Genomic DNA, 22,984 nt, shown 5'->3' with positions numbered 1-22,984 from the left:
ATTGTAGGCGTGAACTGCCATGCCCGGCCTATATTCCCTTTTCATAATTTGTCCTTGGTGGCCCAATAATCATGCCTGTCCACCTTGTAAATGTCATATCTTCATCATCTTTAAGGCCCCAGTTAATCGTACCATTGCCTATCAATAGCTGCATAAGCATAACTCAAAGGTTTTGACCTGAGAACTGGAAGATACCATCTGGAGTGATGTCATCATGTGAGAAGGGCAAGGCTGGGGATAGAACAAGTTTTAGGGGAAAAGCAAGAGATTGACTTCGTGGTTTTTTGTTTTGTTTTTTGTTTGTTTTGAGACAGTCTTACTCTGTCTCCCAGGATGGAGTACAGTGGCATTTTCTCGGCTCACTGCAGCCTCCGCCTCCCGGGTTCAAGTGATTCTCAGCCTCCCTAGTAGCTGGGATTACAGGCGTCCGCCACCATGCCTGGCTAATTTTGTATTTTTAGTAGAGACGGTGTTTCACCATGTTGTCCAGACTGGTCTCGAACTCCTGACTCAGGTGATCCACCCACCTTGGCCTATCAAAGTGCTGGGATTACAGGCATGAGCCACTGCGCCCGGCCAACTTTGGACATCTTAATGTCTATTAAATCTCCTAACAAAGATGTCAAATGGGTAGTTCAAGTTCAGAGAAGCCTGGGCTAGAGATTACATATTTGGGAGTCATTGGTCTATAGATAAAGTTGTAGGACTGGGTGAGGTCATCAAGGGAGGGAGCGTTGGTAGAAAAGTCAGTCCTGGTCTGAGCCCTGGGACACTCCCACATTAGAGGTGGGAGAAGAAAAGGCACAGGTAAACGGGATGTGAGCAAGCATCCAGAGGAGTAAGAGGAAAACCAAAAGGCTGTGGTGGCCTGGCAGCCAATTGTAAAAAGTTCAGTGAAGGAAATCAATGAGGTGGTGTAATAGAAAGTACAAGGTGGTGGTGAAGGGAAGAGGCTGTCTTCGTGAAAGTGACATTTAAACTAGGACTTGAAGACGGAAGGATAAGGAGCTGGCCACGGGGTGGAATTGGAGTCTGATTGCGATGCTGAGCCCTCCAGGGCTGAAGGACCACTAAGTGCAAATGTGGTGGGTGGGAGAGAGTGTGACATTGGCTAGGATCTACTGAAAGGTCTGTGTGAGCCAGAGGGGGCATGAGACACAGTTGGTGAGTTAGGCAGGGTCTCTGTCATGGCGATCTTAACGAGTCCTACTCTCCAACCTCCAGGGCTCAGTCCTTGGGCCTATTTTCTCTGTCTCCATGTACTCCCTTGGTGATTTTAGCTCATGGCTTCAGATGCCATCTGTTAAGCTAGTGACTCTTAAACACCAGACTCATATCCAACTTCTTACTCAGCAACTTCTCCTAGAACTGTCTCACAAACATCTCAAGCTTAACATGTCTGAGACCAAATTCTGATCTTCTCCCCAAGGAAACCTGCTTCACCCACAGCTTTTTCCCCATTTTGCTCAATGGCAGCTTCATCCTAGTTCTTCAGGCCAAAAGCCGTGGGCATCATCCTTGACTCCCACGTCTCATCCAGTTCATCAGCAAGTTCTGTTGACTCTCCTTTCAAAATGCATATAGGATCTGACCACTTCTTACCGTGTCCAGCCACCACTGTGATCATCTGTCCCTGGATTTTTGTGGCAGGCTCCCAACTGGTCTCTTTACCTCTGTTCTGCTCCCATTCAGGCTGTTCCCACTCAGCCACCAGAGTAATTCTGTTCAAATATAGGGCAGCCCTGTCAGTCCTGCTCAGAACTCTTCAGTGGGTCCCATCTCGCTCAGAGTAAAGGCCAGGGTCTTTACAGTGACTCCCTAGGGCCCTACATTCTTTGCCCACCTTTTGTCCTCCCCCAAGTTCTCTGACCCACCCTCCTCCTTTCCTCCTGCTCATCCTGGGCCAGCCACACTGCCCTTTCTAGTCCAGGAGCATGCACAACCCCTCCTGCCCCTCCCTCAGGTCCTTTGTAGCTGCAGCTTCCTCTGTTTGAAATGCCTTTCCTGCTTCTAACCATGTGGTTCACTTTCTCACTTCCTTCACCTATTTGCCCAAATGTCAGCTGCTCAGTGAGGCCTTGCTTAAAATTACACACCCACTCCGTGCCCCCACCTGATACTCCCCCTGCTGCTCTTCTCTGCATTAGTTTTCCTCATAGCACATGTTACCTTCTAACGTGCCATATAAAGTGCTTAATTGGTTAATTATCTTCCCCCTTAGACTGCGAGCTCCCTCCCTGCAGTCAGGGATTTCTGTCTCTGGTCTTAGCTGAACCCATAGCACCCAGAGCAGTGCCTGGCATGTAATATTACTTAGTAAATATTCATCCAATGAACAAATGGGAAGGCATTGAAATATATCGAGCAGAGTAGTGACATAATCTGGTTTAAGATTTTTTAAACATTGACTTTTATTGACATATAATTGACACACAGTGAAATGCACAGATTTTTAGTGTTGCAGCTTGATGAATTTTGATAAATGTGTACAGTTGCATAACCCACACCCCTGTCATCATCCAGAACACTTCCATCACCTCCGAAAGCTTCCTAGTGCTTCTTGCCTGTCAATCCCACACTCCCTGCCCCCATCCAGAGACAGGAAAAGAACCACTGTTCTGATTCCTCTTACATAGATTAGTTTTGCCTGGTCATATAAATGGAACCTTTCACTATGAACTATCTATGTATGTATGTGTATTTATTTCAGTCTGAACTCTCGTCTGGCTTCTTTTGCTCAGTGTGATGTTTTTGAGATTCATTGTGTTGTTGTGTGTATCAGTAGTTCCTTTTTTTGCTGAGTAGCATTCTATTGTAACATACCACAACTTCTTTTTATCCATTCTCCTGTTCAGGGACATTTGGATTGCTTCCATATTTTGGCTATTACGTCTGAACATTCATGTTCAAATCTTTTTGTGGATATTTGTTTTCATTTTTCTTGGGTAAATGCCCAGGAGTGGAATTGCTGGGTCACAGGGCAGATGATGTTTAATTTTATGAGAAACTGCCAAACTGTTTTCTGAAGTGGTTGTACTTCTTTACACTCCCACCAGCAAGGGTTCCAGTTGCTCTGCATATTGCCAACTTTTTGATTTACGTCTTAACAGATTCATTCTGGCTGCCGTGTGGAGAACTGGCCCAGTATTTCACTGTGTAAGCTCATTCAGAAAATGGGGTTGGGAGAGGAGGAATGCCTAAAAGGAAATTCCCAGATGGGCCACATCTCTGAATCAGGTAGAGCACATGAGCCTTGGGCCATGTATCAAACGCTAGGAAAAGGCTTTCTCCCCAAGGGCTCTACTGTTTTCTTGTGTCAGATAACCAGATCTTTTTCTTCCCCAGAGTGGGTTGCTCTTGGTTTTGGGGTGGGGACAGAGATCTCTGCTCAACCTTGCTTACATCACTTTTTTTTTTTTTTTTTAAAGACAGAGTTTAGCTCTTGTTGACCAGGCTGGAGTGCAATGGTGCGACCTCTGCTCACCGCAACCTCTGCCTCCTAGTTCAAGCGATTATCCTGCCTCAGGCTCCAGAGTAGCTGGGATTACAGGCATGCACCGCCATGCCCGGCTAATTTTTTTTGGATTTTTAGTAGAGATGGGGTTTCTCCATGTTGGTCAGGCTGGTCTTGACCTCCTTACCTCAGTTGATTGCCCACTGTGGCCTCCCAAAGTGCTGGAATTACAGCGTGAGCCACTGTGCCCGGCCTTTTTTTTTCTTGAGACGGAGTTTTGCTCTTGTTGCCCAGGCTGGAATGCAATGGCATGATCTCGGCTCACCACATCCTCTGCCTCCAGGGTTCAAGCAATTCTTCTGCCTCCGCCTCCCGAGTAGCTGGGATTACAGGCATGTGCCACTACACCTAGGTAATTTTTTGTGTTTTTAGTGGAGATGGGGTTTCTCCATGTTGGTCAGGCTGGTCTCGAACTCCTGACCTCAGGTGATCCACCTGCCTCGGCCTCCCAAAGTGCTGAGATTACAGGCGTGAGCCACCATACCTGGCCACTTACATTGCTTTTTGCCAGGTGATCTAAGGAGGTGTTCTTGGAGAATCCAGCCAAAGGTCAAGGCTGTAGTGCTGTTGCATTTTCTTTCACAGCCAGACCAGTGGAGTCACTTGGGGAGCTGAGAAAACAAGCACAACAAGAGTGGGCAGCTGTAGAGGAACTGGCTAGGTCTGTGCTGGGAGTATTCCTGCCCAGCATCATCTTTGGGCAAGTGTAGTCCCTTAAATGTGTGAGATATTGCAAGAGACGTCAATTTGCTAATTCTGAACTGGAGCTGGTGCTCTGCTTGAGGGAACTTCCTCCTGGAGGGCGTGTCCTCATACAACCAAATTATTTATGAAAACATGGCTTGGTATAAAAATTATCCAAATAGAAGGAAAAAAAATATGACTTGAGGGTGCAGAATTAGCTTGCCCAATGTTGGAGAGTGTCAGTGGCCATGCCTTAATGCCCTTCCCTGGAGATACTTAGTTCTAAAGAACTAAGGGTGCGTATTTAGCACCAAGGAACCCCAGCTGCTGATGCGAAGGTGAACTTGGGCTGGATCTTGTTCCTTAGCTCCTATGGCTTTTGAGCCTCTAAAGACTGTTGTTATCTGTCATTTTATTTCATTTTGATTCCTGTGGCTAGTGGGAACTTCTGTCATTTTAGACTGGTTAAAATGCCTAACCAGAGCTTTATTTTCTGATCTTGAGTCCACATCTTGTAGCTTGGTTAGAACTGGAGTTTGCTAAGCTTCTGTAGCAATAGGTGCATGGGTCACCTCCCTCAGTGGGCAGCTCCATTCATTCCATACTGCTTTACCTGTTTCAGGCTGAGTGGGAGATTTTTCCTGACCTTGCTCCCAAATTCCAGGTGCTTGTTACTGTAGCTCTGTGTTCAGTTCGGCCCTTGTGCCAAGTATTGGGGAGTGAGCTGTGACCAAGCCAGACACATGTCCTGCCCTCATGGAACGTACAGTTTAGTGAGAAAGGTGGAGATTAATTAGAAGCATGATGAAGTTTATGAACATGTCAGGCAGATTGCCATGGGAGCATATTGCAAGGGGATCAAATGTGGCTTAGGGGTGAGAGGAGGTGGTCCTGGGGAATGGTCTTTAAAGTCTTAAAGGGTGAGTAGAGTTAGCCAGGCCAAGGGAGGGGTGTGCGAAGGCTCTGACGGATTGGAAGAAATCTGTGTGAAGAGGGGAGGAGAGCTCAAGGTGAGGCAGGAGAGGTAGGGCTGGGCCACAGGTGAGCCAGGTTAAAGATCTGGGACTCTTTTCCCCAGGATGAGTGGTTGATGAGGGTTTAAGTGTATGTTGGGGGAGGGGGTGGTCAGATTCCTTTATTTATTTATTTACTTATTTTTTTGAGACAGAGTCTTACTCTGTCTGCCAGGCTGGAGTGCAGTAGCATGATCTTGGCTTACTGCCACCTCTGCCTCCCAGGCTCAAGCATTTCCCCTGCCTCAGCCTCCCAAGTAGCTGGGATTACAGGCGTGTGCCACCACGCTTGGCTAATTTTTGTATTTTTAGTAGAGATGGGGTTTCACCATGTTGGCCAGGCTGATCTGGAAGTCCCGACCTCAGGTAATCTGCCCACCTTGGCCTCCCAGAGTTGTGGGATTACAGGTGTGAGCCACTGTGCCCGCCCAGCCAGATTCCTATTTTTAAAGGTTCACTCTAACGCCTTTTTAGAGATTAGATTAGGGATAGAGAGGGGGAGGGGTCATGAGATGGGAAGCTGATAGACCAGTTTGGAGGATGTTGCAGTATCCCAGGCATAAGATGACCATGAGGTAGATTTGGGAATGGGGTAAGGGGGATGGAGGGTGGCTCCGGGGATGGAGAGAATGGATAGTTTTGAAGGAAGTGGGTTAGACAGGCTTTGAAGTAGATGAGCAGGACAGAAACAGGAGACAGGGGTGGTTTAGTTTCAACCTCTTGGGAGACAGAGGAGGGAAGCAGCGTTATGACTCTCCTGTCTTTGCTGTTTTGCTTGTTGCAGGGGTGCACGTTTAGGGACCCTGAAATTTCACTGAAATTCACTGGGGGTTTTTAAAACCAGAAGATGCCTTGAGATTGTAGGGGAAGGAGGTGGAAAAGTAGAAGGCCGGAGTGGCTGTTCTGTGAGGGATTGATCTCACAGGGTCTTGCAGGGGTTAGTGAAGGGTGAAAGAGAGCAAAGAACTGGATTCTAAGACCTTTAGATCCTTCCTGGGCTCTCCCATTGAACTAAGAGTATAGTGGGTGCCCAGTTTGCTATGTTGCAGAGCTCTGTTGGGGGACAGTAGGAAGGGAAACTTGGGTATGAACCTGAGAAGAGGGACTTGAGGCCTCACTGGGCATTCTCTCTGCACCTGTGTCATTGGAGAAGAAATCAGAATTTGCTCTGTGGGGTTAAGGGACGAAATGAGTGCCCACCTGCAGAGTCTAAGGATTTACCATTTTCAGCCAGAAGTGGCCTGCTTCTTCACTGGTGAACAGTCCCTAAATTTCCAGCCTTGGTCTCACACCAACTCTCTGGATTTTCTGGCCGCAGGAATTGGATTCAAATACGTGGCTCTGGGAGACCTCATCATCCTCATCACTTTTGGCCCGCTGGCTGTGATGTTCGCCTACGCCATCCAGGTGGGGTCCCTGGCTATCTTCCCACTGGTCTATGCCATCCCCCTCGCCCTTAGCACTGAGGCCATTCTCCATTCCAACAACACCAGGGACATGGAGTCCGACCGGGAGGCTGGCATCGTCACGCTGGCCATCCTCATCGGCCCCACGTTCTCCTACATTCTCTACAACACGCTGCTCTTCCTGCCCTACCTGGTCTTCAGCATCCTGGCCACACACTGCACCATCAGCCTGGCACTCCCCCTGCTTACCATTCCCATGGCCTTCTCCCTTGAGAGACAGTTCCGAAGCCAGGCCTTCAACAAACTGCCCCAGAGGACTGCCAAGCTCAACCTCCTGCTGGGACTTTTCTATGTCTTTGGCATCATTCTGGCACCAGCAGGCAGTCTGCCCAAAATTTAAGGGGACAAGTAGCTCCCCCCACGACATGTCTCTCTTTCTTAGAATATATTGAAGTCAGAGTCTCTGAGGAAGGAATGTGATTTGGCAGTCAGGTTACTAAGCATGGGTGGGAACTCCTGCCTTTTAAAAATTGTTTTTGTGTTCTTAAAGATAATATGTTGTTTTTCTGTTTTTTGTTTTTTCCATTTTATGGGGAATTTAAAAACCATTCTTGTATCAGAAGGTGAATTAGGCGCATGGTCCTTGTTTTATTAATAATTTCCACTAGAGGGTGTTCTCAGGTCACTTTGCAGTGAAGTGGACTTAGTTCCTCCTTGTTCTGTACAAAATGTCCCCAGACTTTGTAAAGGAGCTGCCCAGTTTGGCCTCCTCTCCCGAAAAGACCCTAATAACTAGGCAGAGTGTCGTCCTGCTTTCTTGGTCTCCTAGGATGTGCTATGACTGGTGCCAGGCCTCACTAACACAGGGGCTACCTGTCTCTTATTCTCAGCACCTGTGTCCTGAGATATGCTGCCTGAGACAGAGAGAGTCCCTCCTTAACAGCCTGTGTGGCTGTCAGCTTTTCGCCTAAATTGTGATTCAGATGCTTTTGTTCCTCTCTCCTTTCACTTATTGCCACAGTTGAGGAAAAGTGTCAGATTACCCTGCAGCAAGACAAGCCAAGGACTGGGAGGGAAAAAAAAAACCACTCTGGAGGCAACTGAGAAAATCACTGCTTTTGGATAGGAATCAGTAGGGTGGCTGTTTTCCCTTTGTTGAATCTACTAGAGTGACAAGAAGGACTCCCAGCCCTTTCAGTAACTATCAGGAGCCCTGAAACGGTAGAGGCACTACCATCCTTGTGGGATACTCAAGGATTTCCCTCCCGATTGCATCTTCTGATGCTCCCCACACCCACCCTCCACCTCTCCACCTCTATGGTGTTTCCATTTGTGTGTTTCCCGTCTGTGGAGCCAGACTGTTTGAGCAGTAGCTTCGCAGCGAGTCAGGGACAGCTGCCACTTTCCACAGAGCCACAGGATGGGCAGAGCAGGGACCCAGTGAATGAAGAGCCAGTGGACAAACAGTCTTGAGCTCTGTTCAGCCAGAGTGATGGCCCCTGCCAGTGAAGGGGCTGTGTCTTCATCCTTGAAGACATGTGCAATATTGACCCTGCCTCTCCCCGGGGCTTTGTGGAAAGATAGTTGAGGGCTTCAGTGAGATCACACTCAGAGTGGGGCAATTCCAGCATTTATCCTGGCTGCATTTCATTGCATTGTCTGTGAAGTGTAATTTCTGCGCCAGAATTGCTCAGTTGCGTTTGATCCAGGACCATAGATTGGAAATGGTCATCATTGTTTTCTGTTGTGATTATAGCCATTCTAGTAGGTATTTAAGGTCATGGCCTGCAGAAAATGATGTAAGAACTAGTTCTTAATCTTTCAGATCAAGCTAATTATGACATGGAACCTTGAGTTCGAATTGATTGGTTTACTTGGAAAAAAACATGTTTGAAAATTGCAAAAGTTCCTCTAAAGTTAAATCAAAGGTGGTTTGTCTAGCAGAGAGCCAGAGTCTTCTAATGGTGGGCAGAGCCCAGAGACAAGAGGAAGAAAGATGACCTTCTCCCCAGTCCTTCCCAGCACCATTTTTGTTTCATACCAGGCTTGTGGCATTTTGGTTCCCACAGGGGTTTTGCCTTCTGACCTCTCCTTGGAGTAGGCCATTATCATGCAGGGCTCACCCTGAGGCTGGAGGACCAAGGGCTTCCTGCGTCCACGGACCACATATGCCTTGTGGTCACTCCCATCAGGGCTGTCAGTTCTGCAGTGTGCCCTGGTGCGGATTTTAATGCACATTTTTATATATAAATGTTCCCAAAGGCCAAATTTGTTGCCAGGTTTTATATGCAGGTCACCATAATTTGTATTATGTTCCCTGAGTCAATGAAGGTTTTCTTTAGACTTCTTAATTAAAAAGAGAAGAAAGAAAATGTTCGCCAGTGGTCTGGCTTCTGGTTTTTGCTTTCCTCATACTTACTGTCTGATTGTGAACTCTGATTTGTAAATCTCAGGGAGACCAAGGCAGTGACATTGGACATTCAGGCTCTGTGGAGGGGCACCTGGTCTTTGCTGATGAGTTTGGGTAGGGTTTGACCAGATTCGATGGGCCTTTAGAAAAGGCAGCGGGGACTGGGTGTGGTGGCTTACGCCTATAATCACAGTAATTTGTGAGGCCAAGGTGAGAGGATTGCTTGAGCCCAGGAGTTTGAGACCAGCCTAAGTAACGTAGTAAGACCCCATCTCTACAAAAAAATTTTTAAAAAGTTAGCTGGGCATGGTGGTGCATGCCTGTAGTCTCAGCTACTCAGGAGGCTGAGGTGGAAGGATCACTTGAGCCTAGCAGGTCGAGGCTGCAGTGAGCTATGATCACGCCACTGCACATCTGCCTGGGTGACAGAGCGAGACCCTGTCTCAAAAAAAAAAAAAAAGCATTGAGGGCTGCATGTAGCTACAGTGGATTTGCCAAGAGCCAGTCAGCAGTCAGGCCAGATTAACCTCGTTTCATTTTTCTTTTTCTTGATAGGGTCACTGTGCTGCTAGATGGAGAACATGAGGTAGATTGAGTACATGTGGGTTTCAGCTAGGCATTGGACAATGTATCCTATGAACAAGGCAGAGAGACGTGGGATGGATAACAGTGGAGTTAGATAAATTCCTGAGAGACTGAGCAGGCAGTGGGAGAGAGCTAACTGATCAGCACATCAGTGGCAGCTGGGAAGGAGCCCTTAGTAGCAGTTGGAGCCCTGCCCTCTGCCCTTTGCTCAGCTGGATTCAACACCTGTTATTAATGACTCGGATGAGGCAGCCAAAATGAAAGGTTTCATGAACCTTGGAGGAAGAGCTTACAAAATGACAATTAGGAGCCTCATAAATCAAAAGGCTGCTTTGATGGGTCAAAAGAAAAATGTAGTGTGAATAAATACAAAGCAATACACTGAGGTCCCAAAATCAACAGCATAAACATCAGAGAAGGGGAGAGCCATGGTGTGACAGCCATGGAGATATGGTGGTATGAGTTTTCTCAGTGACTCTGGAATCTGACATCACTTGTCTTTATTTATTTATTTATTTATTTTATTTTATTTTATTTTTTTGAGACCAAATCTCAGTGTCGCCCGGGCTAGAATGGAGTGGCGCTGTCTCGGCTCACTGCAACCTCTGCCTCCCGGATTCAAAGCCATTCTCCTGCCTCAGCCTCCCCAGTAGCTGGGATTACAGGCACGCACCACCACACCTAGCTAATTTTTGTATATGTATATTTTATATATATCTCACTCTGTTGCACGGGCTGGAGTGCAGTGGCGCAATCTCGGCTCACTGCAACCTCTGCCTCCTGGGTTCAAGCGATTCTCTTGCCTTAGCCTCCTGAGTAGCTGGGATTACAGGCACCCGCCACTATGCCCAGCTAATTTTTTGTATTTTTAGTAGAGACGGGGTTTCACCATGTTGGCCAGGCTGGTCTCGAACTCCTGACCTTGTGATTCACCCGCCTTGGCCTCCCAAAGTGCTGGGATTACAGGCATGAGCCACTGCACCCGGCATAATTTTTGTATTTTTAGTAGAGACGGGGTTTTACCATGTTGGCCAGGCTGGTCTCGAAATCCTGACCTCAGGCTATCTACTCATCCGGGCCTCCCAAAGTGCTGAGATTACAGGCGTGAGCCCCCCGTGCCTGGCTGCCTTTATTTCTTTGAGTCAGATTTATTCTGCTCCCCAGTCAGGTGGCTGAAAACTCAATGCCAGCCACCTCTTGAGCACCCTCCCATCTGTCTGGGATCACCCAGAACTCCTGGCCTCTGTGGGGCCAGAACCAAGGATTTTTGCTTACCATCTGTAAGGTCACCTCTCTGCTACTGGATGCTGGGGTTTGGCCCTGGAATCTGCCCTTGTCTGGACACTGCTCCTCTAGAAGGGTTCACAATGCCTCTTTCTGGTGACAAGTACCAGTGGGGCATAGATCCTGCTACTCCAGTCACATTTCTGCCCAGTCTTGGAGCACTACCATTCTACCTACGATAATGCCCCATCCACCTCCCCTACTCAAAGCATTTCCCTTCTTCTCTACCCTTTGCAGGACCTTTGCGCTGAATCCCACTCAGGGGACCTTTGGAAGCTTGGTGCTGGCTTCTTCTGGAGTCGGGTGGGAAAAGATATGAATATGTCTTATGTTGTCTTACTAACACTTCCGTTACTCCTGTATTAAAACCACCAGGCCAGGCGCGGTGGCTCACGCCTGTAATCCCAGCACTTTGGGAGACCGAGGCGGGTGGATCACTTGAGGTCAGGAGTTCAAGACCAGCCTGGCCAACATGGTGAAACCCTCTCTTTACAAAGAAATACAAAAATTAGCACCTGTAATCCCAGCTACTTGGGAGGCTGAGGTGGCAGAATCTCTTGAACCCAGGAAGCGGAGGTTGCAGTGAGCCAAGATCACGCCACTGCACTTCAGCCTGGACAACAGAGCGAGACTGTGTCTCCTAAATAAACAAATAAATAAAAAAACCAACACCTGAGCCTTTGACCTGGGCCAAAGCTTAGTCTGAGTCAGTAATGAGCTCCAACTTCCATGCAGGTTAATGTGATCTGAGCTAGAATTAACAGGAGAATTAGCGTCCAGAATAAGGAAGGCAGAAATTCTGCCCATCCCTGTCATTCTTCTTATGCTGGGCTGGGGCCACTCCTGGGCACTTTCTTTCCTTCTTTCTTTTCTCTAGATATTAATAGAATCAATGTGGTGAGAGATCAAGAACATGCTGTGGATATAATATACTTGGATTTCAGCAAGGCATTTGACAACATGCTATGAAGTATGGAATGGGGCCAAGCACGGTGGCTCATGCCTGTTATCCCAGCACTTTGGGAGGTCAAGGTGGGTGGATCACTTGAGGTCGGGAGTTCTAGACCAGCCTGGCCAATATGGCAAAACCCTGTCTCTACAAAAATACAAAAATTAGCTGGGCGTGGTGGTGCACACCTGTAATCCCAGTGACTCGGGAGGCTGAGGCAGGAGAACCACCTGAACCCGGGAGGCAGAGGTTGCAGTCAGCTAAGATCGCGCCACTGCACTCCAGCCTGGGTGACAGAGCGAGACTTCATCTCAAAAAAAAAAAAAAAATATGGAATGGATGAAAAGACAAGTATAGGAGCTTGCTTTCTATATGCATGTGTGTGCACGTGTGTGTGTTTGCATTGGTAACAGCTGTGGTAGAGATTTCCATTTCTCAGTATAAGAACCACACTTTGAAGATGTTATCAACAAAGTGGATCTTGTCCAGAATGCGGTTGGCAGATGGGTGGGGGCACATAAAGCCATGTCAGCCTGGAAAGGAGAGTCACAAGAAGGCTGTCTTCAGGAAGACGGGTTGGACTTTTTTTTTTTTTTTTTAACCTTTTTTTGCGTGTGGCTTCAAAGGGTAAAACTAGGACTAATGGGTAGAAGTTATATGTCCCCAAGTTGAAGCTCTTAGCTCGGGAAGGTTTCTTTCATTCATTCATTTTTTTTTTTTTTTTTTGAGACGGAGTTTCGCTCTTGTCGCCCAGGCTGGAGTGCAATGGTGCGATCTCAGCTCACTGCAACCTCTGCTTTCAGGGTTCAAGCGATTCTCCTGCCTCAGCCTCCTGAGTAGCTGGGATTAACAGGTGCGTGCCACCATGCCCAGCTAATTTTTGTGTTTTTAGTATAGATGGGGTTTCACCATGTTGGCCAGGCTGGTTTTGAACTACTGACCTCAGGTGATCCATCTGCCTCGGCCTCCCAAAGTACTGGGATTACAGGCTTGAGCCACCACACCTGGCCAGATCAGGAAAGGTTTCTTAGCCGTTAGAGGAATCAGCGAGGGGGATGTTCAGAATGTCTCAGTTGGGGGTGAGTTCCTTGTGACTAGAGGCATTCAAGCGAAAAGATGATTCCTCGTCAGGAACATGGGTGTGAAGAGTCACATCAGAAAGGCGTTGGATGAGAAGACCTCTAAGGGTCTTGCAATCCTGTGATTCAGTTGTTCTGTTATTACAGGATAGTCTTTCAGACCTGCCCCAGGGGTTGGGAGGACAGAGTACAAGAGCCGTGTTGACATTTCTTCTTGATGTCAGACTGCTGACTGTCTACCCATCTTAACAGGAACAGCTGTGATTGATATTCTTTTTTTAAAAGATTTTATGTATATGTACACACACACACACACACACACACACACACACACACACACACACACTCTCACAGAGTTGATTTCACCTCGAAAGCCCTTGAAGTGAGAGGGATGACAGCTCCTCTCCTCTGAGCCCTGCGGACCACTCTGCTGCTAATGGACTGTCAGCCTCTTTCATTATGGGCTCCAGACTGTGCAGGCTGGTGTAAAAGGAGTGCCTCTGGCAAGAACCTGGCACTTGGGTTCTAGCCAGTTGACATTTGTGTTCTGCCCTTCTTCAAACTGGGACAGCCCTCCCACTGTGAGTGACTAAGCTAGGATGGCGAATGGTGGTACAAACCAAGTCGGGTTCCTGCCTGAGGAGGGGGCAAAGGCTGAGTCTGGGCTCATCAGGAGGCTTGCAAACGGCTTCCTGGGGTCAGGGAAAGGCTGTAATTGCAAGGCACAGACTCACTTCAGAAGATGCTGAAGCTCTGGGAGGAACAGTGAGGGCCTCGATCACATGCTCCCAACCAGGCTGAGTGGGGTAACACAAGTTGGTCTGGGCCCTTCTATGATGTTAAGGGATCCCGAGGGGCAGGGCTCTGTGTGGTGTGATTCAAGGGGTCCTCCAAAGTCCACACTCCCACGGTCCTGCCATATCCTCGCCCCTGTCTCCCCTAGCTTGGCTTAGAATTGCCTCCCATTAGGATCACAAATGGGTTTAACAGGGAAGACAAAAGCATAGCGTGTGTTACTCACCTATTATTTTGCCAACATGTTTATTGTCAATTTCTCCCAGTAAGTGGTAGGACTAGAGTATAAGGACCATGTTTTCTTTTCCAGCCCATCTCAGCACTAGCACAGTGCATGGTGCAACAGAGCGGGCAGTCAGTAACTGGTTGTTGAATGACTGAGTTTACATGGGAGGGGCTGGACCCTCTAGGGCTGACTGACAGGTGTGAGAGTTTGGACCACTGCATCACATCAGCTGTCAGTAAGGACAGGTGAGTTCCACTTGGGGTTGGGAGTAGAGGAGAACCATGGCAGTAACTTAATTATTATTATTATTTTGAGATGGAGTTTCGCTCTTGTCACCCAGGCTGGAGTGCAATGGCGCAATCTCGGCTCACTGCAACCTCTGCCTCCTGAGTTCAAGTGATTCTCCTGCCTCAGCCTCCCAAACAGCTGGGATTACAGGCACCTGCCACCATGCCCAGCTAATTTTTGTATTTGTAGTAGAAACGGGATTTCACCATGTTGGCCAGGCTGGTTTCGAACTGATCTCAGGTGATCCACCCGCCTCAGCCTCCCAAAGTGCTTGGATTACAGGCATGAGCCACTGTGCCTGGCCCCATGGCAGTAACTCTTAAGAGCTTTTAAGATCCAGCTCATATTCCTGGCACGTAGAAGTTTCTAAATAAATAAGTGTTGGATGACTGGCCGAGGGAATGGCAGTAATAAAGCTATCATTTGTTGAATGCTCACTATGGACCAGGCACTGTTCTGATGCTTAAATACATTCTTTTAGTGCTCATAACAACCCCACAAATTGGATATTAAGGTCTCTTTTTCATAAGAGAGGAAACTGAGGTTCAGGGAGATTATTAAACTTGTCTAGGGTCATCTGGCTAGTAAGCAATAGAACTATGATTCAAATCTTGCTCTAATTCAGTGCAAGTTCTTCTATTATTATTATTTTTAATTAAAAAATTAAGACAGGGTCTCATTATGTTGGCCAGGCTGGTCTCAAACTCCTGGCCTCAAGCAGTCCTACCTTGGCCTCCCAAAGTTCTGGGACTACAGGTGTGAGCTACCACACCCAGCCTTCAGTGCAAACTGCCCTTCATCTCTCTTCTTGCCCTACAGTTCCTTGCTTGTAAGGGACTCAATCCACTGGTCTGCCCTTAGCTGCTCCCAAGTGTGTGAGTGATGGGGCCAGCTATAGGCCTACAGAGGTGGCCCATGTGCCAGTGCCACGGCGGTGGTTCCCATCAGAGTGGGATGCCTGCTTCCTGGCTGGTGGCATTCCCACCAACACCCCCAGGGGCCAGCTCTGTGGGGATAGTAACTAAGCTTGTTGGTCTAACCTACTGTGGCTGGTTGGGCCAAAGTTACAAGTCAAAGTTTGCCCATCCCCAGATAATGGAGAGTGGCTCTTGCCTACCCACGATGATGGAGGCAAAGGTTCAGTCTCAGGTTAAATTTATGCTCCTGTCCCCTCATCTGTCTGTCCTCGTTTGTCTCATCTCTTCCAGTCCTCATCTAGCCACTGAAGCAGAGTGCCCACATCAGGGGCATGGGAGCAGCCAGTGCTCAAGCTCCCAGAAACTGCCTAGTGACCTGCCTTCTAGACCAGTCTCCTGAGAATGGGGCTGGCCACCTTCGAGGAGAGGGAAGTGAGCCCCTTCCCGCCTCGGGGTGGGCAGCACCTGGAGCTGATAGTTGTATGCATGTTCGGGACACAGGATACTCGACTCTTCAGGTTGTGTGCTGTGTGGAGGGAGAGGAGGTTGACACACGTGAACCATACAATAAACAACCACAGAACATCAGGGTAGAGATGGGGCTGCTGGGTATCAGGACGGCTTCCAGGAAGAGGTGACAATGAGCGGCAATCAAGGTTTCTCGGAAGAGGTGGCCACGAGAGGTGACTGTTCCATGGAAACCAAGGTGCTGATGGACAGCTCAATTCCCCCAGCTGGAGAAAGCCCCCCTGTTGCTGCCTGAGAGAGTAAGACTCAAAGTTTTCCTTAGTCAGCCTTTTTTGGCTGTGCAGTCAGACAACTGGAGCATTGAGGCAGGTGTGCCAAGGGCACTCTGACCACTGCCAAGGTCAAAGCCTTCTGCAGAATGAAAACTCCGACACTTCCTTGCTGAGAAACAAACGAGAGAATGGCGGGGTGTTTAATCATCCACAGCTGCCAATACCTAATCAAGATGAATGGCCTGGAGAGACAAGGCCAGGGAAAGCATCCCGCGAAGCAGGAGCGCTGAGCCCAAGTCTCCTGCGAGTCAGGGGAGCCCCTCAGCCCTGGGCCACATTGAGGCCAAGGGAATACCAGGTGGGAGGCCCTCAGATTCAGGGGAAGTGCTGAGGGGGTCAGAGGTCACCATGGTCACCAACGAGGGCCTTCCAGCTGACACTTGCCTTGGCCAAAGACCTTTACTGAGAGCCTGCTGTGTCCCAGGAGGCAAGATAAATGAGGCACACCCCTGCTTTTTGAGGACACACAGTGAGCTAATAGCAAAAGCTACATACGTACATTATCCTGCCACCTCAAGCGTCAACATAGACACTTGCACCTAGAGATTCTTAAAGCCCCTCTGAAGGACAGGCCACTCACAGCCATGTGTAAGACATAGAGGCATAAAGGCTGTGGGGGAATGAGGACAGAAGAGATGAACTTCTCCATGCGCTATTGTTCCAGACCATGATCAATTCACTATCTATGACTAGCTCTCCTCTGGTGCCATCTGCAGGTGGCTGCAAGACCAGTCAATTTATTGAGCAAGTACTATGTTACAGGCACTTGCTTAGCTCTGGGAGGTATAATGGTAAATGAGACCTGATCCCTATCCTCAGGAAACTTACACTCTCCAGAGGACAGACAGACAAACAGGCACACCTTATATCACTCCTGGAGCTTGACTGGTGAAGTGGAAAGAGTTTGGGCTTTCGAGTCTGGCAGCACTGGGTGGATAGAAGTCCAGGCTCAATCACTCACCCCTGGGATACCCTCAGACAAGCTACATAACCTCTTTGAGCTTCCGGTGCCTCCTCTGCAAGGGAGGATGATAGGATTTGCCTTGTAGGGTAATTTTGGGTTTAAATAAGGTAGTGCTCACAGAGTACTTAGCATGTGCCTGGTATGTAGTAGGCACTTCATAAAGTGAGTTCCCCCCGTCCCCACCTTTGTTTTGAGACAGGGTCTCACTCTGTAGCCCACGGTGGAGTGCAGTAGCACAATCATGGCTTACTGCAGCCTCAATCTCCCTGGGCTCAGGTGATCCTCCCACCTCAGCCTCCAGAGTAGCTCGGACTACAAGCTTGCACCACCATGCCCAGCTAATTTTTGTATTTTTACAGAGACAAGATTTCACCATGTTGCCCAAGCTGGTCTCCAGCTCTTAGGCTAAAGCAATCCGCCCGCCTCAGCCTCCCAAAGTGCTGGGATTACAAGCCTGAGCCACTGCTTCCAGCCCCCTTTCCTTTCTTATGGATGACTATTTTAGAATGTTGTTTTTTGTGTAATCTCAGACTTTCCTACCAAAAGGCAGAAGGCCCATGGCTGAGGGTCCATGTTCTTCCCAATACTCAGCACAGTGCCTGGTACATTTATTCATTCATTCAACAAACATGTATTGAACACCTGATAAGTACCAGGAACTATATTAAAACTAAACATAGAAAATGAACAAAACCAGATCTCTATGCTCCCAGAGCTTATATGATAGTAAGGGAGATAGAAAAGAAACAACTATTCATTGTGAAACTCTCTGCTGTGGTTTGAATGTTGTGTCCCCCCAGATTCATGTTGAATCCTAATGTTGAATCCTATGTTGAAGCCTAATCCCCAACATGATTGTATTAGGAGGTGGCGACTTTGGGAGGTGATTAGGTCACGAGAGTAGAGTCCTCATGGGTAGAGTATTAGTGCCCTGATAAAAGAGACCCCAGGGAGCTGCCTTGCTCCTTCCTCCACGGGAGGACACAGCTGGAAGGCGCTATCTATGAACCAGAAAGTGGCCTTCACCAAACCAAATCTGCCTTGGTTTTGGACTTCTCAGCCCCCAGAACCGTGAGACATTTCTGTTGTATATAAGCCACCTAGTTTAATGGTATTTTGCTATAGTAGCCTGAATAGTAGCCTGAATGGCACTGTGTGTATCGGGGGTGTCCATTTGGTGATTCCAAGGGACTCTGCCCTGGCACCAGGATAAGTTCCATGCAGAAACCCGAAGGATGACCCATTTGCAGCCCTTCTGTCAGGAGAGCCAAGCCTGGTTGTGCTGAGATGGGAATCCTGGTGGGGTGACTATGAAAAAGTTGGGGTCTTGGCCTTGGGGTCAAAGATTGTCAAGGTGACTTCTCATTCGAATGCTTCACAGCCCTGAAGGCGAATGTGCTGAAGAAGTCCTGGATGGAGAGATAGGTGGTCTCACATGTGGCTGTGAGTGGCCTGTCCTTCAGAGAGGCTTTAGGAATCTCTAGGTACAAGGGAAAGATAACATCTTGGGCTGCAGTCCAGGTTCATTCAACAAGGGAAGAAAACTGGAAAACATCTGATGTCTGTTTTACCAGAGTTGTTACTATTACTTTTATTATTATTGTTTTTTTTGAGACGAAGTTTTGCTCTTGTTGCCCAGGCTGAAGTGCAGTGGCAGGATCTCGGCTCACTGCCACCTCCATCTTCTGGGTTCAAGTGATTCTCCTGCCTCAGCCTCCCGAGTAGCTGGGATTACAGCATGCACCACCATGCCCAGCTAATTTTGTATTTTTAGTAGAGAAGGGTTTCACCATGTTGGTCAGGCTGGTCTCAAACTCCTGACCTCAAGTGATCCACCCACTTTGGCCTCCCAAAGTGTTGGGATTACAGGCATGAGCTATTTCTCCCTGCCAGAGTTGTTATTATATTTTTTAAAATTGGGCCAGACACAGTGGCTCATGCCTGTAATCCCAGCACTTTGGGAGGCCGAGGCAGGTGAATCACCTGAGGTCAAGTGTTTGAGACCAGCCTGGCCAACGTGGCGAAACCCCATCTCTACTAAAAATACAAAAATTAGCCGGGCATGGTGGCACATATTGTAATCTCAGCTACTCCGGAGGCTGAAGCAGGAGAATCACTTAAACCTGGGAGGTGGAGGTTGCAGTGAGCTGAGATTGTGCCATTGCAGTCCAGCCTGGGTGACAAGAGTGAGACCCTGTCTCCAAAAATAAATAAATAAATAAATAAAACTTTCCCATGTGCATGTGTGCACATATGCATGTGCATGTGTGCAGTGGTGCAGTTATTATCCTGGGTATTCAGTAGGTGCCGAACATGAAGGGAACCCAATGCAATGAGCGACACCTGGTAAAGCCATCTCAATGTCTGGACAAGCAGTCTCCATGCAGCTCCAAGGAGGAAAAGGGGAAACCACAGAGGGTTGTGAGCAGAGGGTTGCTCAGAACCCCTCCTGACGGAGGCGAGGAGGAGGTGGAGCCATTCGTTATCCTGCGAGCTTGGCACGGAGGCTGGGTGGCTGTGCTGAGAAGAGCCATTCCATTTCTAAGAAGGAACAGGGAGGGGATGGTGAGGAGCGAAGATAACCAAGTCAGTCAAGCAGGGCAGAGCACGGTGTGATCCGTGCCCTAGGCCATCACAGTGGCTGCAGCCAATCTTACTGCATGAGAGGTGGGAGAAGATGGGCTTCCCCAGGAGATGCCCTGCCCTGGAAACCCCACTGCCTGCCCTGGGTCATCCTTGATACTCATTCCCTTGTCTCTCTCAGTGGTGGGAGTGACAGCAGCATGTCAAGGCCGCCTAACCACAGTCACAGTGAGAGCCACCAGACGCTGGATCCGGGCAGCAACTTGGGGTTCACTGAAGCCTTCTCCGTGCTTGTCTCACGCTGGCCTCCCTGTGGCCCTGAGAGGTGCATGCTCGGCTTGTTTGATGGGCTGAGTGGTTCAGTGACTTGCTTGGGATCACAGCCGCTGCACAGCAGCACCACACGTGGCCCGGACTAGTTCTCTTCCAACTCTAAAAGCAGCACTCATTTGGTTAACAGTCTTTTTCATTTTCAACACTTCTTTCTTTTGAAGGGAGGAGCAAAGCGTGATCGGTTGCCTTTTATAAATCTCGTTTTCAATTTCAATCTCTTTTAAAATGTTGAAAGAGTCACAGCTGCCTCTTTTGTTATTGTCTTCATCTCCCACCCTCTTTCCCGCCTCTCCTCCTCGACTTTCCTTCCCTTAACCCTTTCCATGGTTCCTCTGGGCCACCCAGGCGTGTGGCCGGCTTGTCATGCTTGTGGCCTTGGGTGTTGGAGAAGAGGGGGAAGAGGTAGGATTGAGGGGCTCCATCAGAGACAGGGGCTCAGGGGTCTTCACAGTTTGATGGATTTTTTTTTTTTTTTTTTTTTTTGAGACAGAGTCTCTCTGTTGCCCAAGCTGGAGTGCAGTGGCACGATCTCGGCTCACTGCAACCTCTGCCTCCCAGGTTCAAGAGATTCTCCTGCCTGAGCCTCCCGAGTAGCTGGGACTACAGGTGCGCGCCAACACACCCAGCTAATTTTTATATTTTTAGTAGAGACAGGGTTTCACCATGTTGGCCAGGCTGGTCTCAAACTCCTGGCCTCAGGTGATCCACCCATCTTGGCCTCCCAAAGTACTGGGATTACAGGTGTGAGCCACCATGCCCAGCCTAATTTTTGTAGAGACAGAGTCTTGCCATGTTGCCCAGGCTGGAGTCAAATAGCAGGAAGGCTGTGCTCCAAACAATGCTTGGTTTTCCATTGAAGACATCTAATAACCTTTATGATTTTTTTTTTTTTTTTGAGACACAGTCTCCCTCTGTCACCCAGGCTGGAGTGCAGTGGTGTGATCTTGGCTCACTGCAACCTCAGCCTCCTGAGTAGCTGGGATTACAGGCACCCACCACCATGCCTGGCTAATTTTTTGTATTTTTAGTAAGACAGGGTTTCACCATGTTGGCCAGGCTGGTCTCGAACTCCTGACCTCAAGTGATCCACCAGCCTTGGCCTCTCAAAGTGCTGGGATTACAGGCATGAGCCACTGTGCCCAGCCAAAAAAAAATTTTTGTTTATTCAAAATTTCTGTCTTTTTTTTTGAGACATGGTCTCACTCTGTGGCCCAGGCTGGAGTGCAGTGGCAAGATCACCGCTCACTGAGGCCTCGACCTCCCAGGCTCAGGCAATCCTCCCACCTCAGCCTCCTGAGTAGCTGGTACTACAGGCACGCACCACCACACCTAGCTAATTTTTGTATTTTTAGTAGACACAGGGTTTTGCCATGTTGACCAGGCTGGTCTCGAACTCCTGACCTCAAGTGATCCACCTGCCTCGGCCTCCCAAAGTGCTGCAGTTACAGACGTGAGCCACCACACCCGGTGAATGGATGGTTGATTCTATTTGCTTTGTGCAGTCTGACTGATGTAAATCATCTCAGCCATGTCTGGGCGTTGGAGTCAGGTTTAGGCACAAGTGGCCTCCAAGTCACCTGCAGAAACACACATGGCTGTGGCTTACCCCCTTGCTCCCAGTCACTCTGCGTCTGAGCCGACTTAGGATCATATATGTGTGTTCTCACACTTGAGACTCTTTTTTTTATTTTTTATTTATTTTTTGAGACGGAGTCTCGCTCTGTCGCCCAGGCTGGAGTGCAGTGGCGCGATCTTGGCTCACTGCAAGCTCCACCTCCTGGGTTCATGCCATTCTCCTGCCACAGCCTCCCAAGTAGCTGGGACTACAGGCGCCCGCCACCATGCCTGGCTAATTTTTTTTGTATTTTTTTAGTAGAGACAGGGTTTCACCATGTTAGCCAGGATGGTCTCGATCTCCTGACCTCATGATCCGCCCGCCTGGGCCTCCCAAAGTGCTGGGATTACAGGCTTGAGCCACCGCGCCCGGCCACACTTGAGACTCTTAACAATTCCATGACTGAGGTATGATAGCTCCCATTTTATAGATGAGGAAACTGAGGCTCCTTCAGCAAGTTAAACACCTTGCTCTCAATGTCCCCAAACAGACCCAGCAGCTCAAGGTCTCAGAGCTGATGGCAGAGCTGGGATGAGAAGCCAAGTCCTTTGACTTCTAACCCAGTGCTTTTCCCGCCATGCTCTGTGTCCCATCCTTGGTCCTAACCTTGAGACGGCAGGACTAACATTGGAGGAGTTGTGGCTTCCAGGTTCCTCCTGAAAGCCACCAGAGATTAAAAAAAAAAAAAAAGTGAGAGGTTAGCCTGATCTAGCAAGAGCAGCGATGGCTCCCCGGGTGAGGATACATGCCAGCGAGTGAGGAGCTGCTGACTGGGGGGTGATCTCCCTGATAAATGATGGAGTGCCAGTTGCTTCTGCAGCTGCAGGGCTGCATCTGGGCCCCAGTGCTGACGCACGCTCCGCCTCCAGATCCGCATTGTCACCAGCTTGTTGGAGAAACAGATGTTATTGTCCTCTATTCCTGTCCCTTTGTCCCTAATAGGCACTTAAGCGCAGGAGGGGGAAAAAGAAACGGAGACGGAATGGTGTAACCATTTCAGGCTCTTTCCAGAAGCATGCACTTCTGTGGGACTTGGGGTCTGGGATAGAATGGGTGCAGGGAAGCACCCCCTGCCCCCTGCCCCCTGCCCCAGTGTTTCTGGGACAGCCCTGGGGAGAAGCTGCTTGTTGGTCCAAGGCAGTGGGTGCTGAGGACTAGTTCTTGGAGGAGACGCCTTCCTTCTCTCTTAGATCTGCACCTGGAGTGGGCCCTAAGCTGACATTTCAAAGAAGGAATGCTGGGGACCTCTGGTCTTCTGCCTGGACTCCCAGAGTTTGGAAGATTGGATGAGGTCAAGGGCTGATGAGATCAAGGTCTTTTGTTCCATTCTTGTTTGGGCTTCATCCATCAATCCATCCATCCATCCATCCATCCATCCATCCATCCATCCGGTGATTTGCTAAACACATTCTTTTTTTTTTTGAGACAAGGTCTTGCTCCCAGACAGGGGTGGCAGTGGCATAGTCACAGCTCACTGCAGCCTCCAGGGCTCAAGCAATCCTCCTGCCTCAGCCTCCCGAGTAGCTGGGACCACAGGTA

At 48.8% G+C, this 22,984-nt stretch overlaps 1 protein-coding gene across 2 annotated transcripts in view; it reads left to right on the top strand.

Annotated features, from left to right (window-relative positions):
* The window catches only part of UBIAD1 (UbiA prenyltransferase domain containing 1), a 28,539-nt gene extending 6,038 nt beyond the window's left edge, over window positions 1-22,501 (top strand). The window contains exon 2 of one of the 2 annotated variants that reach the window (XM_054445780.2): window positions 15,442-22,501. In XM_054445780.2, coding sequence (XP_054301755.1) covers window positions 15,442-15,452 — 11 coding nt within the window. In that variant the 3' untranslated portion in view covers window positions 15,453-22,501. Of the gene's footprint in view, window positions 1-6,529; window positions 8,994-15,441 lie in introns of those variants that run through there. The other variant, XM_054445775.2, reaches the window with a different exon arrangement.
* Window positions 22,502-22,984: the final 483 nt, after the last annotated feature.

This window comes from Pongo pygmaeus, chromosome 1 (assembly GCF_028885625.2).
Source record: "Pongo pygmaeus isolate AG05252 chromosome 1, NHGRI_mPonPyg2-v2.0_pri, whole genome shotgun sequence".
NCBI classification, from domain to species: Eukaryota; Metazoa; Chordata; class Mammalia; order Primates; family Hominidae; genus Pongo; species Pongo pygmaeus.
The sequence above is the reverse complement of the archived record's forward strand: the minus strand, read 5'-3'. Positions and strand labels throughout refer to the sequence as shown.